Raw genomic sequence first — 19,679 nt, forward strand, 5'->3', positions numbered from 1 at the left:
TCGCTTTACAGGTGGGCATTAGCTATGGAAGCGCTCAAACAATCATTAAAAATCATTTTGGTTTCAAAAAAATCTGTGCCCGATGGGTCCCGAAGTTATTAAACGAAGATACATACTGCGGGTGAAACGAAACAAAAACTGGAGGATATGCATTGGGAAACCCTTGAGCATCCTCCACACAGCCCAGATTCGTCACCCTGTGACTATCATTTGCTTGCGGCCATGAAAGATGCACTTGGAGGATTGCGATTTGACAACGATCAAGATTTTGAGGAATTCGTGCGCAATTGGTTGATGGTACGACCTCAAAGTTTCTACGAGCAAGGAATTAAGAAGCTTCCAAATCGCTGGAAAAAATGTGTAGAGCGTGAAGGAGACTATGTAGAAAAATAATCAATAGTATTTTTGTATTGTTTTATAAATAAATAAATATTAAAAAAGAATTCCGGTTAATATGTGATTCACCCTCGTATGAATGCTTCTGCAAGTTTAAACGCTTGTAGCTGTTATCTCTAGTCCTCGCTCGCTACTTGATACCAGAATGAAGCGACAAGCATCCCTAAGTATATGACCTACCATAAGAAATGCTTTTGATTTCCTTTCTTATTTTCAATTAACTTTATAGATACACTTTTTTAATTCTAATTATTTTTCTCGAAGATTCTAGACTGTAGAAGAATGTTTTTCACAGGCAGAAATTTTTAGTTAAACCATCAGCAATGAGGAATTTTCAAATCCAATTAATAAGCAAAACAGGATGCCATGCATAACTCTCATATCAAATTTCATCTGTCCACCTGCATCTTTTGCGCATTAAACAAATAAAGGCAGGAATTTTTAGCTAAAGTATCAGCTATCAGGAAGCAATAAATCAAATAAATAGTCAAAAGGGGATGCCATACGTAGCTCTCCATATAAAATTTCACCTATACACCTGCATCTTTTGCAACAACTTTTGCATCTTTTTGCAAAACATCTTATCTCAAAGGAAGCAATAAATCATCCTTGTTTTTCTCACAATAACCTTGAACCTGTTTACATGAATTTGGCTACAGACTATTGCGTAATTATGACGTCATCAGGATCCTTCGAGAGCGTTCTCGAAGCTTAGCACGGACACGAACCCTTTTTTCCAGAAAATTGAGCACGGACACGAACCACTACAGGTTGAAGCCTCTCGATGTCGGTAAGGTAGAAATTTTGCAGATAGAACCAACTTTGCTCATCTACACTTTTCGGCAGGAGTGTTTCATGTTACATTTAGAAATATGAATTTCAGGCCTGTATTAAGAAAAAAATTTCGAGAATAGAAGTTGCGTTTGTCCGAGTCTTGATGTACCATTTGTACATTTTTTAAACAGTTTATTCATATAAATTATAATTTTGATGTAATATGTACATTAGAGATGAATATTAACAAGCTTTCAAGTAGCGTTAAAGAAAAAAGTGATTTTTTTACATGAAGAAATCTGCATATGCTCAATTTGTTTATGCTAAAGTGTTATTAATAATAACAATAATTGTTAAAATTTCGCTAAAGTTTTTTCTTACAATATCGATACAAGAAGCAATATTAGAACAGCGTAAAAACTTCTTAATCAAGTAAAAAAATTACAGTTTCGTATTTATTAATTAAATTATTTATAACAATTTTTAATTAGATTATTAGCTGCAAATCTTGATTAAAAATCAGTATTAACTTGCTTTCAACATAACTTATTTTAAAAAAACTGAACTTTTGAAGAAATAAAGGTTCCTTTGGCGCATTTAGTTAATACATTAGTTGTAAACAATTCAATATATTCCCTCTTAACAATTACAACTCTAATGCAAAATTATCCAATTCTGATGAATATCGAATTTATTTAAAAATCATAATTCTGAAATGGCTAATTTTATTCCTTCACTTTTTATATAATGTTGGATATAAACTAAATTGAAGAATCGAGAAGTTTGAAGATCTTCAAATTTTAATATGTGTGTACGTACACATTTTTTAATATTTTAAGTAATACGGAACTCAGTTCCATCTTCGGGAAACCGTTTGGTCCGAACGAGTTGTACTCTTTTAGTAACATGAAATAAAATTTTGTTTACTAGAGTGTCGATATTATTTTTTCCTCTCTTTTCAGTGGACATAAGAATTTGATGAAAAAACTCTCATTTGATCTTAAAAGTGGAAGAAAAAATTTGTTTTTCTTCAAAAGATTTACTTACATCAGTAATAAACAAATACTCTTGTATTGAACTACATGATGTTCTTTACTGCTTTGAATTTGTGAATCCTAAGTTTAATTTTAACACAAAAATAAAATATAAAAAAGTTACCTTTACCCATGTAGAAATAGCCCGGTTTGACCCGACCAGAAGAAGGTTTCTGGCCAGAATCTGACCGGGTCAAACCGGGATACTATTTTGTCAATTGCCCGGCCGGGATCTGACCGACTTTCCACCGGGATTCAGCCAGGCCAAAAATGGTGCATAATAGAAGTATCATAAGCTTAAAAATATCTTAAGATTTATCAACAAACGACTGCCGTAAGTGGGTCGTTTGTAAATATCTGAAGGCGAAAGACCAATTTTTTGTGTTTTAGGTGTTTTTTTTATCAATTATGAAAGAAAAATTAAACTAATTTTAATTATATGGTTTCCCACCTTTAGTTCTGTGGTTCCCAGACTTGCCGTGACTGCGAAATCGTTGACCAAATTCTTTTTTATTTTCAAACATAGTTTCCCAGTAAAATTATACTTATTTTGTTGTGATACGATTTTTGCTTATTTTTATTGTATTTATATATTATCTTGAATGAGCAAAAAACGTAATAAGAAGAGAAATAACTTTTTCCGAACGAGATTTTGAATTACGTTATCATGCTTGCACGTAATAGCGATTCGGCGACTTCCGGAGTCTTTAATGCTAAAAACGCAGTAAAACGTCGGTATCCAATTTACTCGAGGAAGCGAATTATTTATAAAGTTAAGTGAATTATTTTGTTAATAAGTAAGCATTATCAATATTCTTCAACGTTAATGTTAAATCAATTTTCTAACCCGGTTTCATAGGTTAGGATGTCACGGGAAACCCCTGAAATTTATTTTATCTCTTGTAAAAAAACCTATGCAAACTAAGTTACGCTTAAGGTAAATTTGTTATGCAATTTAACTTTAATTACTTACAATGCAATTTCTTACAGAAACTTAAGAATCATAACCTATATTTTAGTACTTACATTGAATAAATGTTTATAGTTAATATATTTATTATTATGAATGCAGTTCTTAAATTGATATTCCAACATCTTTTTACAGGTGGAAATAAGTGCTGACAAAGATTCTTATCTCTATCAGTTGGTAGAATATGTTTGCTGTGGTAAAAAGGCTCCAGTAAAATGCGATCGAGGAGCCCAGTCAAAAACTGGTCGGATTCCGACCGGGTTACCCTATTTGTATCCGGGATCCGATCGGGTATCCGGCCGGGATCCGACCAGCGCAACGTGACGAAACCAACCAGAATCCAACCAAGCAGCCTGACCAGATTCCGGATACAAGCAGGGCAACCCTGCCAGAATCCGGCCCAAACCCGGTCATAATTTCTACACGGGTACCCGAAAAAAGCCTGTCAGTACAAAAGTAAAAAAAATTTTATTCCCTACCAATTTTAATTATTTCATCTAATGTCAATCATAATTTATCTTAAAATATTGGATTTGTGCACAACTTAAATCATTGAAAATTTAAAAAAATTGAACCTTCAAGAGTTGGGGATTTAATTAATAAAAGATTTGTTTCCAAATTAAACTAAAATTTAAACTAACATAAATCAAGTAAAAATGATTTACACTTACCTGGACATGGCAACTACTGTGGAAACTGCATGGTACATGGCCTGCTTTCCTCTTTTTTTAGTAAGAAAGTGATAATCATTGTTAGTTCAAGAGAGTAATTATGATATAGGTACTTTCAGAAATGAGTAAAAAAGTGTTAGAATCATGAGGGATATATTTTAATCTTTTGGTCCTTTAATTTACTCTGCAACTTTTAATTTGAAAACTATAAAACTAATCTGATTGTAATTTTTATTATCTCATTTTATAAAGGGTTCTAATTTCCAGTTGTTGCAAATTGGCACTCAATGTTCATTATGCTCGATATTTGATTATGACTATTCAATCGCGTACCATATTGGATATATTGACTCGCTTAAATTGAGTTTACAGTTACAAATATTGAATTTTGAAACCTCTCAAATTTGAAAACAGTTAATTATGAATACCGTATTTTAATTTAAGATTCCGAAGATTCTAAATAAAAAATATTACATACCGGAGGTTGGAGGTTTGGGAAATTTAAACGTAAACGTGAGTCTATCAGTTTTATAACGGATTGCCTTTCCCGATTAGATAAACCTAATTTATTATTTTCAAATTTAATGTGATTGTCCCTAATCAATTATTATATTTATAGCAACCATTCAAACTGAATATACTTGTTCAATAGGATTGTCCAAAAATGTATTTGAAAATTTTCGCTCTCGAATTTTCATGCATATCAAACATAAATGTGTTCGAATCCATATAAAGGTAAGTCCTTTTTTTTAAAAAGAATGATATTTAGAGGTGGCGCAAGCCCCATGAAAATTAAGACGTATTTCCCATAAGAAAAAAGGCCTTTTTTTATAAATTTTATTCAGAATCGTCAATATTAGCTGAATATTGTTGAAACGTAACATTTTTCTCCAAAATTCTTTGTTTCAATATTCTTTCTGTTTTATAGGGTACCAAAAAACCCCATAAGTGAAAAAATGGGGTTTGCGAGTTTTTGACGCTAATTATGATTTTTTTGCGGTTTTCTTAATGCAAATTCTTTAAACAATTTAGTATTGTTTTTAGCAATTTCCTCTTAGAATAGAGTTAGAAAGTCGCTGATTTTTCCAAAAATTTCCTCTTTTGATCCAGTTTTCAATTAGAGTAATGTAATACTCAAATAATCGAAAAAAAATGTTTTAAGCAATTAATTATTATTTTTAATAATATTATTTCACAAATATGCTAGAAAATTGCATTTTTTTAATTCTTCCACTTTTTGTCCAATTTTAAATTAGAATGAGGAAAAAATGAACTAAAGTTAACAATTCATCATTATTGATAGTAAAATTTAGTTTGAATCATGCCAGAAATTTTCGGTTTTTTCTCTCTGCAATTTTCAAGTTTTGTCTACTTTCCACTTAGCGAGATTTAAAAATCAATTCCATTTGGACAAAATAATTATTTAAACAAATTATTATTGTTTATAACTACGCTTTTCTGCATTAATGCTAGATATTTGCGACTTCTTCTTAACTGTTTAACTTTTTATCCACTTTGTACTTAAGAAAGTAATTCATAATGCAAGTTATCAAACATAGTTATTTAAAAAATTTATTATTGTTTATAACTTTTTTCGCTTAGATAAGGGCTAAAAAGTTGCAGTATTTTCTGAAATCTGAAAATTTTTGTCCACTTTTAACTTAGTGAGATAAGATAGCTTTTTGTTTGAATTAATTTTTCTCAAACATTGGGAAAAGAGCAAAAATAATTCACTTAAAAAAATACAATAATATTTAAAAAATGATTCTTGCTAAGGTTCACTTAATTTATTTCATAATTAAATAGTCAATGCAAATCTAAAGATTTAAAAAAGACAACTTTCTAGCATTAATGTAAAAGAAAATAGTTATAAACAATTACCAATTGTTTAAATAAGCATATTTGATAACGTGTATAAAATATTACCTCACTATGTGAAAAGTGGGCGAAATATTTAAAAGTTTAAAAAAACCGTAACTTTTTAACACTAATCTCAGGAAAATAATTATCAACAATGATAAATTGCTTAAAAAACTATTTTTTTTAACTTGAAATATGAATGACCTAATTAAGTAAGATGTGGATAAAAAGTTAAAAATTGCAGAAGAAACAGCAGCTATCTCTATCTAGCATTAATAAAGAAGAAGACAATAATAAATTGTTCAAATAATTATTTTTGCTAAATTAAATTAACTATTAACTCCCTCCAAGTGAAAAGTACGCAAATAGTTAAAAATTACAGAAATAAACGGAACTTTCTGTCACTATTCGAATTTAATTTAATTAGCAATATTAATAAATTGTTAAAACCATTAATTTTGTTAGCTAAAGGTATTATTTACTTCACTTTGATTGAAAATTTGATAAAAAGTAAAATTTTAAAAATTGAATTTTATAACTTTATTCTAAGAAAATGTTCTTAAAAATATTAATAAACGAGTTAAACTATTATTTTTGTTAACATTAATTAGGCATTACATGATTCTAATTGAAAACTGGACAAAATGTAGAACATTTTGGCGTAAAACCGTAACTTTCTAACTCTAGTCTAAGAGAAGATTGCAAAAACAATAATAAATTGTTTAAACAATAAATTTAAATATTTAATTATAAGTAATAAAGTAGTATTTTATGTATTTGAAACAATTTTATGTGGATTCAAAAAAATTTCCGGGCAATATGCATGAAAATAAAAAACAAAAAATTTGGTACTACCCTACTGTTCAATAATTTTAAAGATGAAATCTTTCGAAAGAAAGCTTCATCAATATATAATTTTCTTAATTTATTTTAAACTAAATTCAATGCATTCTTTTTCATTTTTTCCCCATATTTTACAGTATCTTCCAAAAAAACTTATTTTCAGAGGTTTAAGAGAAAATTTCAAAAGTAATTTTTCCGCTCTTTTGAGCCATTTAGACAGAAGGCAGTAAAAGATTACAAGCAGGTGACAATTTTAGTGCGGAACTTTTCCATTTGCCTGAAATAAGTGATAAAAAAGCACTCACTTTTCTGCAGGCGGTGGCGTCGTGGGTGAGCTGGTCTTCAAACTTTTGAACGCTTTTAGCCATTTGTGCTTGGTACTTTCCGTCGAGCCATTCGACATTTTCCGGCTGCTCACCCCATCTGGCTGCCCAGCCTCCCCGGCTCCGAAGAGCTCCTTCTGCAAAATATATTATCCGCTTGTTATGAAATGTAAATCTCAATGGATTTACGGAAATTTCCTCAGGCGGAGAAATTGAAGAATTAGGATTAATATTAAATAGTTCATACGTGCCCCTACTTTAAAAACTAATATCTTATTTACAAATCCGGATGTTTTGCTAACAACGTACGAAGTTCTCATTTTTGTCGAAATTTAAATTTTGATTTGAATGAGAGTTTTAAAATTCAAAATTTAGAGAATCAAACATCCACATAAGCAATATTTGATAAAGAAAACGTGCAAACTTTAGGCTTGAACATTGAATTTGAATTACTAAGTAGAGTGAGCAGATGATTCCAATTTAAAAAAAGTCGAAAATAGTTCTGAAAAGTTTTTATGTTCTACTACAAATAAAAAAGCGCCATGACTTTTTAAAATTAAACAAAGACCTACGGTAACACAATTACGTCAACAATTTTTTATTTTGAGAAAAAAATCCCTATGGCTACGAAAGTTATGGTAATTTCTTTGTACTTGCAGTTTTTGTATCGAGTGTTAATGAAATATTAAAACTCAAGAAATATTTCTTTTATTTAAGTCACGATTTTTTGAAAATAAGAAAAAATTAGTTTTTAAAAATCGTACTGATTTTCGTACCGATAGAGGAGTTTTTTTTAAATTCTCAGATTAAGTATTTTTTGAATTTATTATTATATCATGGAATCATTTTTGATTACAAAGTCATCAGAATTTTTTATTCGCAATAAAGCGTGGCAATTTTCAGCACTAGACATTTTCGATTTTAAACAATTTTGTCTTTTCACCCCACCCTATTACTAAATTAAAGTTGTTCACGGTGGACCGACAAGCTGGAAATTATTCAATCTCAATCTTAATTTATTATGAAATTTAGTAACGAAATCTACGCGTATAAATTTAAAAAATTGTTTTTGCGCTTTTGTGTTTTCCCTTCGATTTTATACAAAAGTTGTACTTTTCAACCAAAAAAAAAAATGTACATTTTTACAGTTGAAAGACTCATATAGTACTTTAACGTGGATTTTTATCTAGTATTTCATATCCAGCCTTAATTTTATCAATTAAAAATGCAATGAAATCTATTAGCAAATCGGTAATAAAAACTTCTAAAAACGCAGATATAAAAAATATTCTCCTTATATTGCGAGAGAAATCCTGTGCATATTATTCCAGGAAAAAATGTTTCGGGGCATTTTAGAACATTACTTTGAATGAAATTACATATGTTTATATTCTAGATCCGATAATGTATAAGAAAATGTATTTTTTGTTTCATTAAATGTAGAATTTATTCCTCAACAAAGAGCAAACACCTCCTATGGGTCAAGAATGTTTATTCTTTAATTTGTATATTTTTTAATTTATATATTTTTAAATTGAAAACTAAGAAAATTAATTTGGGAATAGGGTTTACAAAATTTTCTTGCCTGAAAAGATTTCTTGAAATCTTTTAAGGAATAAAATGAGCTATTTTTAACTAAAAGTAAATGGCAATTACGGGTTTTGTCTTAAAGTGAAGGTTCAAATAACGAAGTGTCTCGCACCGAAATTCAGGATAACTAGTACAATGTTTTTCATAAGCTTGGCACACAGCCTTTAAATAAACAATTATGACGTGAACTACTTTGAAATAAAATACTCCTAGTTTTGTTGTTGTACTAAAACTCTTCAAACTATTAATTTTCCATTTTTGTGTCGATTTCATAAATAAAATTAAAGATGGACTAATCTTGAGCTTTACTGTTCACCAAGATCATCCTTTGTAAAAATTGGATAAATAAAATAGTCGAATTTCCTTGGTTTGATTATTGAGTGAAAAAGTGAAATAATTAAATTGTTTTCATTCGGACGTAATATAGTACTGCAAAAAAGAATGATAATAAATGAAATAAACGAATTTCAATAACCATCACGTAATTCCAGCACTTATGAGAGTTTAAATAAAAAAGAGCTATTCAGAGAGCAAAGACTCTGAAATCTCTTAAACCAACGCTCGATAGAAATCGAACTTTCATGTCGTCAACCCACGCGTCGAGTCAAAGAATGTGTATGCTTAGGTTTTGTTATCTTTTTCTTAACTTTTTTCTTTTCACTGTCTAAGGATCGGCACTTTCTTAATCCACGAAGAATCATCTTAAATTAAATCAATTAATGTTTAAAAAAAAAAAAAATTGTGACTCAATCAAACTTGGAATTTATATCTACGCAGTTCCCGGAGTGCACGTTCATACTGTACGATTCGATGAGTGAACTGCAGACCTAATCTAATTTGAATACTTAATTGGATATAAAACGCGGCTGAGTCTGCAAAATCGCATCAACAATCGGCTAATAGAATCTTAATCTTGATTCATTTTTGGATTAATTTTATAACTGTCTTTACCACTAAAAAGATTCTACAAGTTAATAATATTAAAACTTCGCTTGAAATTGCATAGTGGAATAATAGGAGCTCTAAAAAATGGCCAAAAGTTATCTTTTTAATACAAGCAATTTAACTATTTTATTACATTCTCATTCCTGAGAATGTAATGTAATCGTACAAATTTTCGATCTCTGGTTTATAACGGATCTTTACGTTTCGGCACTCACAGAATCCGAAAATTATAAAATTTCATCGGTGTCTGTCTGTCTGTATGTCTGTATGTCTGTATGCCTGTATGTATGGTTACCTGAATGTGGTAGGCACGCTAACTTTTGAAGTATTTGTCCAATCGAGTCCGGATTTGATACACTTCTGAAGGTACCCAAAATGAAGGCTAAGTTCGTTAAAAAGACATTTCGAACCAAAATTTAAAAACTGGAGTTATGTACTTTTCAAAAATTTCAAGAAATATAAAAAATTATTTTTTTTATAGATCCAAAAATCTCATTCAAAATTTTCACTAGATGCCAAATATATTTCAAAACTATTCTAGCCGATTTTTTCGATTAGCCCAAAATTAAAAAAATTATAGCATTTTCAAAATGTTCAATTTTTTTTCTTAATATTATGAAAATTTTTGTCAAATTTTCTTATGGATAGGTAAAAGACTTGCAAATTATCCAAATAGAATTTCTAATTTTGATGAAAATTTGAAAAGTTGTATACTTTTCAAAATTTTCAAAAAATAGAAAAATTTATTTTTTTCATAGATCCAAAAATTTCATTCAAAATTTTCACTACATACCAAATATATTTAAAAACTATTCCAGCCGAATTTTTTGATTAGCCCAAAATTTAAAAAAGTAGAGCCTGTATAACCTAACTGTTAAGCGCGAAGCACGAGTATCGCAATGAGAATGTAATCGACAAGGCCGTAGGTAGTTTGAGAACCTTCTTTAATGCCAAATTAAAAAAAAAGTGTTCAGCTTCACTTAAGAAAAGGGAAAATGATTAAACAATCACATCAGGGCCCTATTAGGATCAGGAAAATTAAAATGTGAACATTATTTTGCAATATCAGAATAAGCAGTACCAGACCATGGTACATACAAAAAATTGTATTGGACATTTGATATAATAGTTTTTAACATAGAATGTAGAATGGTCTGTGCACAAATGTGGAGGGTAATGCAAAGACCGAGCGCGTTGCGCGAGGTAAAGACATTACCGAGCGCGGAGCGCGAGATAAATATATTATCGAGCGCGAAGCGCGAGAACCAACAGTCGCGCGCCTTAGGCGCGCTTAACCTAGCGAGCCGCGCGCGCAGCGCGTGTTGAGAATGTGCCCGCGAAGCGGGCGGATTTTTTGAAAGCAAGTACTTGAAGGAAGTTGAGAATAAAGTTTAATATAGTGTCATCTTGAAACATAAAATATTCATCAAGGCATCAGTATTTGATTTTAGAAATGGAATGCAACTTTCATTCGGAATAATTTGTTAAATATCTTATATATTGCAACAAATATTTTGAGGTATATTGAAAAGCGTTTTCTTCATACGCAAATTAGGGTAGTTTAGAAGTATAAATAAGAAAAATAACCTCAAATAAACTTCAAATAAACGTCAAATAAACGTCAAATAAACGTCAAATAAACGTAACACTACGTGCCACGCTAGAAGAAAAAGTTTGAGGTTGTATTCGGTTAAAAATATAATCAGCTACAATACGTATATCTGATTTTTTTGCATAAACTCGTAATTTCCAAATTAAATTACTCAGTATAAAATTAGCAACGAACGTAAGTTTTCAGATCTTTTATCTTTTATATTTAAGAAATATTATATTAATAAAGAAGTCAGAAAAATCAACGTATTATATTTTTAATGGATTGGATATTGAAATAATGAAATTATAATTGTCAAAAATTCATTCAAAAATATTGACTTAATGTAAATAATTAGTTTCATAATCTAAATGATTATTATTCAAAATAATAATAAATAATTGTGTAGATTTAATTATTTTATGAAGATAAAAATTAAACGAAGTTTAAAGTGATCATAATTTTTCGTCTCAAAAAATTTACTATTATTAATAATGTAGCACTGATTACGATTGAAAATTTAATGGGGATAATAATTTGTACTTATATGGTTATTAATTGTTATTGTTAAAAACAAAATACAATAACAATAAGCAATAGATGTGTCTTCAAATGTGTCAGGCACTCGCACATTATAAAGTATTATTCACAATTATTAGAGATAATAACGCATAAACAACAGGTTAGTTGCTTTATATAAATGTAGTTAATTTGCTAAAATTATTTTAAACATTATATTTAATTTAATTTAAAAATTCTATCCCAAATAAACCATTTGCAAAATTGAATTTGACACTTACTTGAAATGTATTAAGAATTTATTTACGAAAGCCCTTTGTTTATGTAAAAATGAATAGAGTTTGTTTACTTCAAAATGAATAGTGTCAATGTTTAGTGAATCAACATTCAGCGACTAGGAGAGCAACTCGATTTTCCAAACAGAATGTGTAATTTGCAAGATACAAAGTGATTTGGATTTGCTTCCTTTGTACCCAAGAGGCACGTGCTCGACTCTCTCATTATAGCAGAATAACAATATAGGTCAAATATTTAAAATAGAAAAGTTTAAATTGACCATTTTGATTAGAAGGAAAGTAGGTAAAAAGATCTCAATTTCATAAAATTGTAAGCGAAGTGTTTAACAATTAAAAAGTTCTCTTATACCCTGGAGGAAATACTACCAACATAACCCCTGCTTCATTGTTTGAAATATAGATTTTTGTACACCAGTTTTTTGTAGAGAAAATATTTGAGTTAGGGCTTTATAGTAGTGTATTGTTCCATTAATTTGTTATTCTGTATAAAAGAATGCCAAAAACCGAGGAGAAATGGTTCAAAAAGGAAGTGAGCTTTTTTATGAAGCATTTTTGATGATGTTTTATTACATTAAGAAATTGATACTAGCTTATTGGAATATTTGTTTATTAGATTTGAAAGAAGCTTCATTTGAAATAATGTTGAGAGGAATTAAGAAAAAAAAATCTTATAGTTTTATCATGACAAAAAGGGAGAAAGAGGGTTAAGAGAAACGATTAAGGCCGTCATAGACGGTTTTGACGGAGATTGTTGTTTCTCTTCTCATAATGGAACTCTTACTGGAGCAAGGCTTTATGTAACAATAAACTCATTGTTATTTGAAGCATTGTCTCTGCCTTCGCTTCAAAATCTCATTACGCTCTGATCGAGTCTAAAGTAAACAAGTACACTAGTGCCGGTTTACAGTAATCTATCTTAATCCTTGCAATGAAATCAATTTTCCATTAATTCTTTTAAGGAGACAATTCAGATTCAAAATTAATTATTTAAGCTTAAAAAGTCAGTGTAATCTCTACTAATTGAATAAAGTAGTAGATATAGCGTTGAATTCAAAAATTTAAATTGTAATCTTCAATTTTTGGCATTGATTGTCTAAAATTAATATTTTTCAACTATCCGCCATTGAGAGTTGAAGCTTTATAATGTTTGAAATATTTTCTGTTTATCCTTTCTAACAACTTACTTCAAATGTCTTAAGAAATATAATCAATCATATTTATATTTCTTATATAACTGTGAAATAAGAAGAAATTAAGTAATGTATCTAATCAAAATTAGAAATTTCTCTCGAGAAAATAGTTTTACGTATTCATTTTAAAATAGGAAATACCATCTATTATGTTTTCACTGCAAATTTTCGAATCTTGTGTTTTGTTAATAAAATCTTAAACCACCCACGTTCTAATCTTCGAGCTTAGTTTAATATCTATGTTATGCAGTTCCGAAATTCGTAACGAGGTTGCTAAGGGATCGTCCATAAATTACGTAACGCGTTTTTCTTTTGTTTGAATAAAGACGAGCATGAAATTGATGTAAGTTGAGAAAGACACAACGATATAAACAAAAGAAAAAAGTGTTACGTAATATATGGACGATCCCTAAATGACCCTATACACCCCATTTCAACTCTTAATCAGTTTCTCGCATTGTATTTGTGAAAATGTATTAAATCCTCATTTAAAAAAAAATAAATCAAATATAAATACAGTAAATGTGAAATAAAAAATACAAAGGTTCAGAAACGTATAGACCTTCAGGCACGATAAAATATAAATATTTGACTATGAACAGAAAACACAATATTTTGACCAGCAATTATTTCAAAATTTGTTTATTTGAAATGTTTGCAATTATTTTATTTATTATTAAATAATTACATTCAGTTTGAAGCAAAATTTTGATCGACGTATGTTGATCAATTTTTAATTGAAACAAATGCATGTTTGGTGCCTGACCCTAAATTACATTTTTCACTTTCGTTCACTTTCAATCACGTTTTTCCCTCTCCTTTATTTGTTCCACTTTTGCACAAAGTGCAAATAGTTCTACATTTTCGAATCAAAAATTTCAACAAATTTCCTGAATGGTTAAAAATACATCTTTTTTAAAATAAAGGATAGTATAGCAAACGGGAACAGGCGTCAGTTTTCATATTTTTGCAGGAGACAAAAACCGTTCCCAAAAATCGAATATTAAAATTAGAAAAAATAAAACTCGCACCAAAAATACGTCGCTGCTGAATTAAGCTGAAAAGTCCAATAATAAAATATTGTTTGGCTTATTGCGAAAAAGTTGACCACTTTAATCTTAGTCAATTTCCACTTTTCCTTTAAATGATAATTTTTTTCTAGAATTATCCGAGTCAGATGCTTATATTAAATTCCAATTTAGTAAAATTTTAAAGTTTTAGACTAATTCGCTTACAAATTATAAATGAAAATCTACGCAAAATGTATTCTCACGGATGTAACTCGAAGTACAAGTTTAAAATGAAAAATTGATAAATTATATTAATATCTTTTTTCTTGAATATATGAAGATACACAAATATAATTTATATTGGATTAAAAAAAAATCAAAATCAAGAGTAGATATCAATATTTCAAAGTTCAGGATTTTAAAATCGGCACAAATTCTGTCCCACCAATTATTTTCTGGTCACGCTGCATTGCTATTCCAGGTGAAAGCCCGAATGTAATCATTCAAATTATGCATAATGTGGTTTGAAATTGTTCATTTTATACTTACGAAGATTTTAGTTGATTTAAAAATCAATTTATTAACGTTTATTCTAAATGATGGCAAATAATTATCACTATTTTTGCGTAATATTTTTAAAAGGAGCATCATTTATTATATTTCCATCAGTCACACGATCGCTGATTGTCCAGTTATGAGTTTTTATTTTAAAAATGTATGAAGAGAAATACATATTAGGTTTTTATTTCTTTAGGAAGTTTTAATATTTAGTCTATTTTCTCGTATGTATTTTTTTTTAGGATGAACAAAAAAATATAAATAACTCACTAGAAGTGTCAATTCCTTCAGAAAAAATAGTGAATCCAAATTTAAAGAATTTGTTTAAACTGTTAATAGAATAAATTAATAACGTTTTACCCTGATGAAAATGTCTGCTTTAAGATTTAATAAAATCGAACATACTGGATTTATAACCAGCCACCATATTGTAAACTTATTTTTATTTTCAAATCGACTTTGCTACATGTTTGACACATAGGAGAAATTTCACTGTTGGATTTCTATGAATACGTGAAATTTAAAAAGTCGGCTATACATAGAACTTTATTTTCTCTGAATGAGATATAAAGTAAAATAAAAATAAAGTAAAAGATTATATTAGGAAATATTTGCATGCAAAATGCTGACATCACGTGAATTTTGCTCGACACACAAGTATCTCTTCATCACGAGATAAGGGTAGATTTTACGTCACTGAGAACACCTTTAACGCGCACCGAGTACTGTTCTAACAACACTAGAATGCCTCGTAACACATGAATCACATGACGTGAGATTTTATTGGGAATCGGTAATATTTCACTTTATATAACTGGAATTATTTGAGAAATAGAAAAATAATTAATGTCCAAAAATTGGGATACTAACAACACGAGTACGAAGGGTAGTCCAGCCCATGGCGACTCGAGATTTTCGGTACTTTCTTCTTCTCTGACCTATGTCACGAAACTGGACTAGGATGTTTAAAGAGAGGGAGAGAGAGAGAGAGAGAGAGTGAGAGAGGATGCAAGATGAAAAAGAGTGAGAGAAAAGAACGAAGGGTACAGAGAGCAGTGCCAGCTGCAGGATAGATTTTCCAGCTGTGCACCTACTTCGGCTGCCGCGTTCGGGTGACCCAGTTGCAAAGGCGCATGTCGCGTTATCGCGCTGCCTATGCATTTACTTCTCTATTATTTGCAATATCTGTACTCTAGAACCTATACTTTTCTATCGTCCTCTCTTCAAAATTCAATAAATGCCTATTAATGACCCTTCTGAAAATTTATAATTGGGTCGATCATATAACGAATACCCTAAGGAAATTTTCCAGGGTTGGGGTTAGTTATGTTTCAGTTCACAGACGACACATACTAATCATCCATCTACCCGTCACATACTTCCCATTAATGTTTCCCCTCATCCAACTCTCCCTTCTCATCCTACTCTCATACACTCCTCTCACTCCCCCTTCCATTTCCCCACACCTAATTATCATCAGCAGTCCCTGCATACCTACTACCCTCCTTCCAGATGAAACAGTACGATGTAACACCTTACCGAAACTACACTCTAGGTTCCAGAGAAGCCGGTCCGGTTTTTGTAAGTCTTAGAACTGCTGGCCCACGCAGTTTTTCAGGGGGCATAGTCAGAGACGGTTGCGACTCCCGCCTCTGGAGGGCCGCAGTGCGCGAGTACTCATTTGAGTATATTGCGAAATATTATGCATTCCAATTGGAAACAGTTCAGGTGACCGTGAACTGTTATTAGATGGGATTTAAAGTATATGAGGGTTTCTGCCCGGGGCTACGAAGCTCTAAAAATGACTATCAATACAATATTTTTTAATTTCTTTGTCGAATTTTAGAGTTTCGTAGCCACGGACAGAAAGACCGTGGGGCGGAACTATAAAACTTACAATCAATAAAAAATGTTTGTATTTCTTCGTGTCTATTATCAACAATATTTTTAATAACTGATGAAACTCACTCATGAAAAATTATAATATGACCCAATTTATTATCTTATTTGGAATATACACCGATGATTATTATTATTAGTAGTAGATTTGAAATATATACCGACTATTATTAATATTATTAGTATTACCTAAAGTTTTTCAAAATTTTTTTTTTTTAAATCCAATGCTTGCTTTGAAAAGTGGACTATGCTACTTACAATGAAAAGTACCAATTTCTGGTATAAAATTCTAACAAAGCCAAATATGGTAAATTCATTTATTGAATGACAATCTAAAAAATCTTAAGATTTTTTAAATTAAAAATACAAATTTTCAACAAAAACACTAAAATAACAAAAAACTGTTCTAAATTTCAAATCTTTGAAAGTTAATGATTTTTGTTCAAAGTAGCAAGCTTCCAGTGAAAAACGTTAACATAACCTCACGTTCCAATGATGTACATTTTTTGAAATCCATATCGATATTTTCGGGGGAAACCGCTAGTTTAACGTAGTAAAACGTTGTAATTCTTTTTAAGAATATATTTTTTTAGTTTTTGTTAAAAATGAAAAATTCATATTCGAAATATAATGATTTTTATTTTAAAATACACTGAAACCTCGTTTAATGCAACTTCTTCGAAACGTAAACATCTCGTATATTGCAACTCGAGAGGAGACCCCACCGCTCCAAGTATGCGTAAGGTGGTCTCACAATACATTCCCGCTTCTGTGCTGTCATTGGCTATACGGAACATGTGACCACCAGTGATCGGAGTGTGCGAAGTTGCGATAGACGAGTATCTTGGCTTGCAATAAGCGTGGCCGTGAATAAACAAGTGTTGCAATAAACGAGGTTTGACTGTACTAAGTTTTGGTGTCAAACGCTAACGTAATCTACAGCTGTCATAATTTTGTATTAAAAATGGACATTTACGGTAAGAAAGCGCAAACAAAATGGAAAAACGTACATTTTATTAAACAATTTAATTTTTGAAATATAATAATTTTGTATTAAAAATACCCATTTCTGTTGTAAGACGCTGACATAACCAAGAATCGGTTGAAAATTGGGAATCTTAATGATGAAAATTAAGACGATTTAATTTTTTCAGAAATGTTAATTCTTCTTCGAAACTTTATGATTTTCAACCGTTTATTAGATAATTTGAAATATATAGTTTAACAGTGGAAGAGCATATTTGAAATTCATAAATAATTCTCAATTGGCCTAAGGTTTTCTATGATTTTTCTTATTAAAAAGGATTATTTGCAGATTTAATATTCAAAATCAGGATAAAAAAAAACGGCCTCTAATACAAGGTCAGACAGGCTATTAATAACAATGACTGCGAGATTTTTGGGATATATTGTTAGACCACTTTTTTTTAGAAACGGTAAAAGTTAGAACAGCGGAGAATTTAAGGGCCATTCTTCCGAACATGGTCTTGCGCTGAAAAACCTAATTTTTTTCAATACTAGGAGACTTTTTATGGATTTTTTATAGTCTTTCAGTCCTAGTCTGATAGGGTTTTTATAGCCGCTTTATAAGACCTTTTCATTCTAAAATTCAAATTCCTACGAATTATAATATTTAAATTAACCTTTTTTGAAAATGCCTCACAGAACTGAAACGGATCTATGCATATTCTAATTACAATCTAAAATAATTGACGCATATATATCCTCTTGAAAATTAAAAAATTATTTTTTAAATTTAAGCAGCATTTAGAAAACATGTTTATTTAACAAAAGCTCTTTCGATTTTTCCAGTTAAACACCAATTGTAGGTAAAAGCTACAATCCAACACAATGATCAATACCAATACAATGATCAATAGTAAGATGAATTTATTCTTCGAAACATTCTCTATAATTCTATTTTATTTCTTTTTATTTGTAAAAATTTATTTAGCAGTCAAACATAATTGCAAGCATTCTTTGAAGGAATAGAATCTGCCCTTGATAATTCGCATTAGTTGAGAATTAGAGTTTTTTTCTATAGCGAAAATAAAATCACAAAAAGGTGCACTTCCTAAAACCGTGTATTTCCGATATTTGATTTTCTTGGTAAAAACCTTGGAAAACCCATAAAAGTCATGGTTTTTTTAAAAATTTACCTTCGTAATTACAAAAAATTTCAGAAGATTTAGAAAACGGCAGTTGTAGATCCAATAAAAATATATATAACGGAGGTATGCGCGTTTTGGAAGTTCATCACCACAAAAAGTAACTATGACTAATTAAACAAATTTGCTCAATTTGATCAATCTTTTTAAAAATCGATTAATTTTGAAATGAATTGTGCATAATGAACATCCACAATAGAAAATTAAATGCGTGTTAATTTAGTAAATCTAAGTCAAATATGCTGAAATTTAAATACTGCCAATTTAAAACCGTTCTCAAATTTTAATTGAATTTACCGAATTTCATTAATTAATAAAGCCAATAATTACCACGGGTTATAAAAAATTTCAACCTCAACAATTTGAACATGTGAAAATTTGTATTGCTCCCCATTATTTAAAATCTTTGGAAATTTGATGATTCCAATTTTTAAACTTTAACGTTAAAAGCATTCAAATTAATTTTGCAACACTTCGTTTTATTTATTTAGAATTCTTTTATGCGGTTGTTAACAATATTTAAATACTGTAAAATTGAGATGTGACATAGAAAGATTTGAAAAAGTTGGTTTCCTCAATTATATGAATTTAATTTTGAACTCAAATCTTTGAAAATGTAGCTTCCAAACATTTCGATTAAAAGCTTCTAAAATTGAACCTAGATCGAACTCTTCTGAAATGAAAAACTTCAATAATTTTTAGTTCTTAAAAATATAAAAGTTTTAAAATTTAGAGCTTTTAAATAAATGTTCCTTAAACAATTTTGCTTGGATTTAAAAATTTTTGTACAGGATACTAGTTCCTTTGACATCGGAGTTAATCTGCTTTACCTCCTTAGTAAAAGGGGGTTGAGTTAATTCCCAACAGATGGAAGCAGGAACTCGGAAACTTGTTATATTATGCCTTGTTATATATGTATAAGAAGACACAGATTATTCCAGAAAGTATTATTATTATTATTACACCATTAAGCCATTTCCCTTTCGGGGTAGGCGTGACTCACTCGGCAGGGGAAAGGAGTAGTGTGTGGATGGGATAGAGA

General features: G+C 29.9%; 1 protein-coding gene across 5 annotated transcripts in view; it reads right to left on the reverse strand.

Moving 5' to 3' along the window:
* LOC117177533 overlaps positions 1–19,679 on the reverse strand; it is a 255,878-nt gene that overhangs the window by 52,256 nt on the left and 183,943 nt on the right. For 4 of the 5 annotated variants that reach the window (XM_033368311.1, XM_033368309.1, XM_033368310.1 and 1 more), the window contains exons 7-8: positions 6,854–7,008; positions 3,846–3,896 (exon numbers count right to left, since the gene is read on the reverse strand). In XM_033368311.1, coding sequence (XP_033224202.1) covers positions 3,846–3,896; positions 6,854–7,008 — 206 coding nt within the window. The remainder of the gene's footprint in view (positions 1–3,845; positions 3,897–6,853; positions 7,009–19,679) is intronic. The other variant, XM_033368308.1, reaches the window with a different exon arrangement.

The sequence above is a fragment of the Belonocnema kinseyi genome, chromosome 7 (genome assembly GCF_010883055.1).
Source record: "Belonocnema kinseyi isolate 2016_QV_RU_SX_M_011 chromosome 7, B_treatae_v1, whole genome shotgun sequence".
Lineage (NCBI taxonomy): Eukaryota > Metazoa > Arthropoda > Insecta > Hymenoptera > Cynipidae > Belonocnema > Belonocnema kinseyi.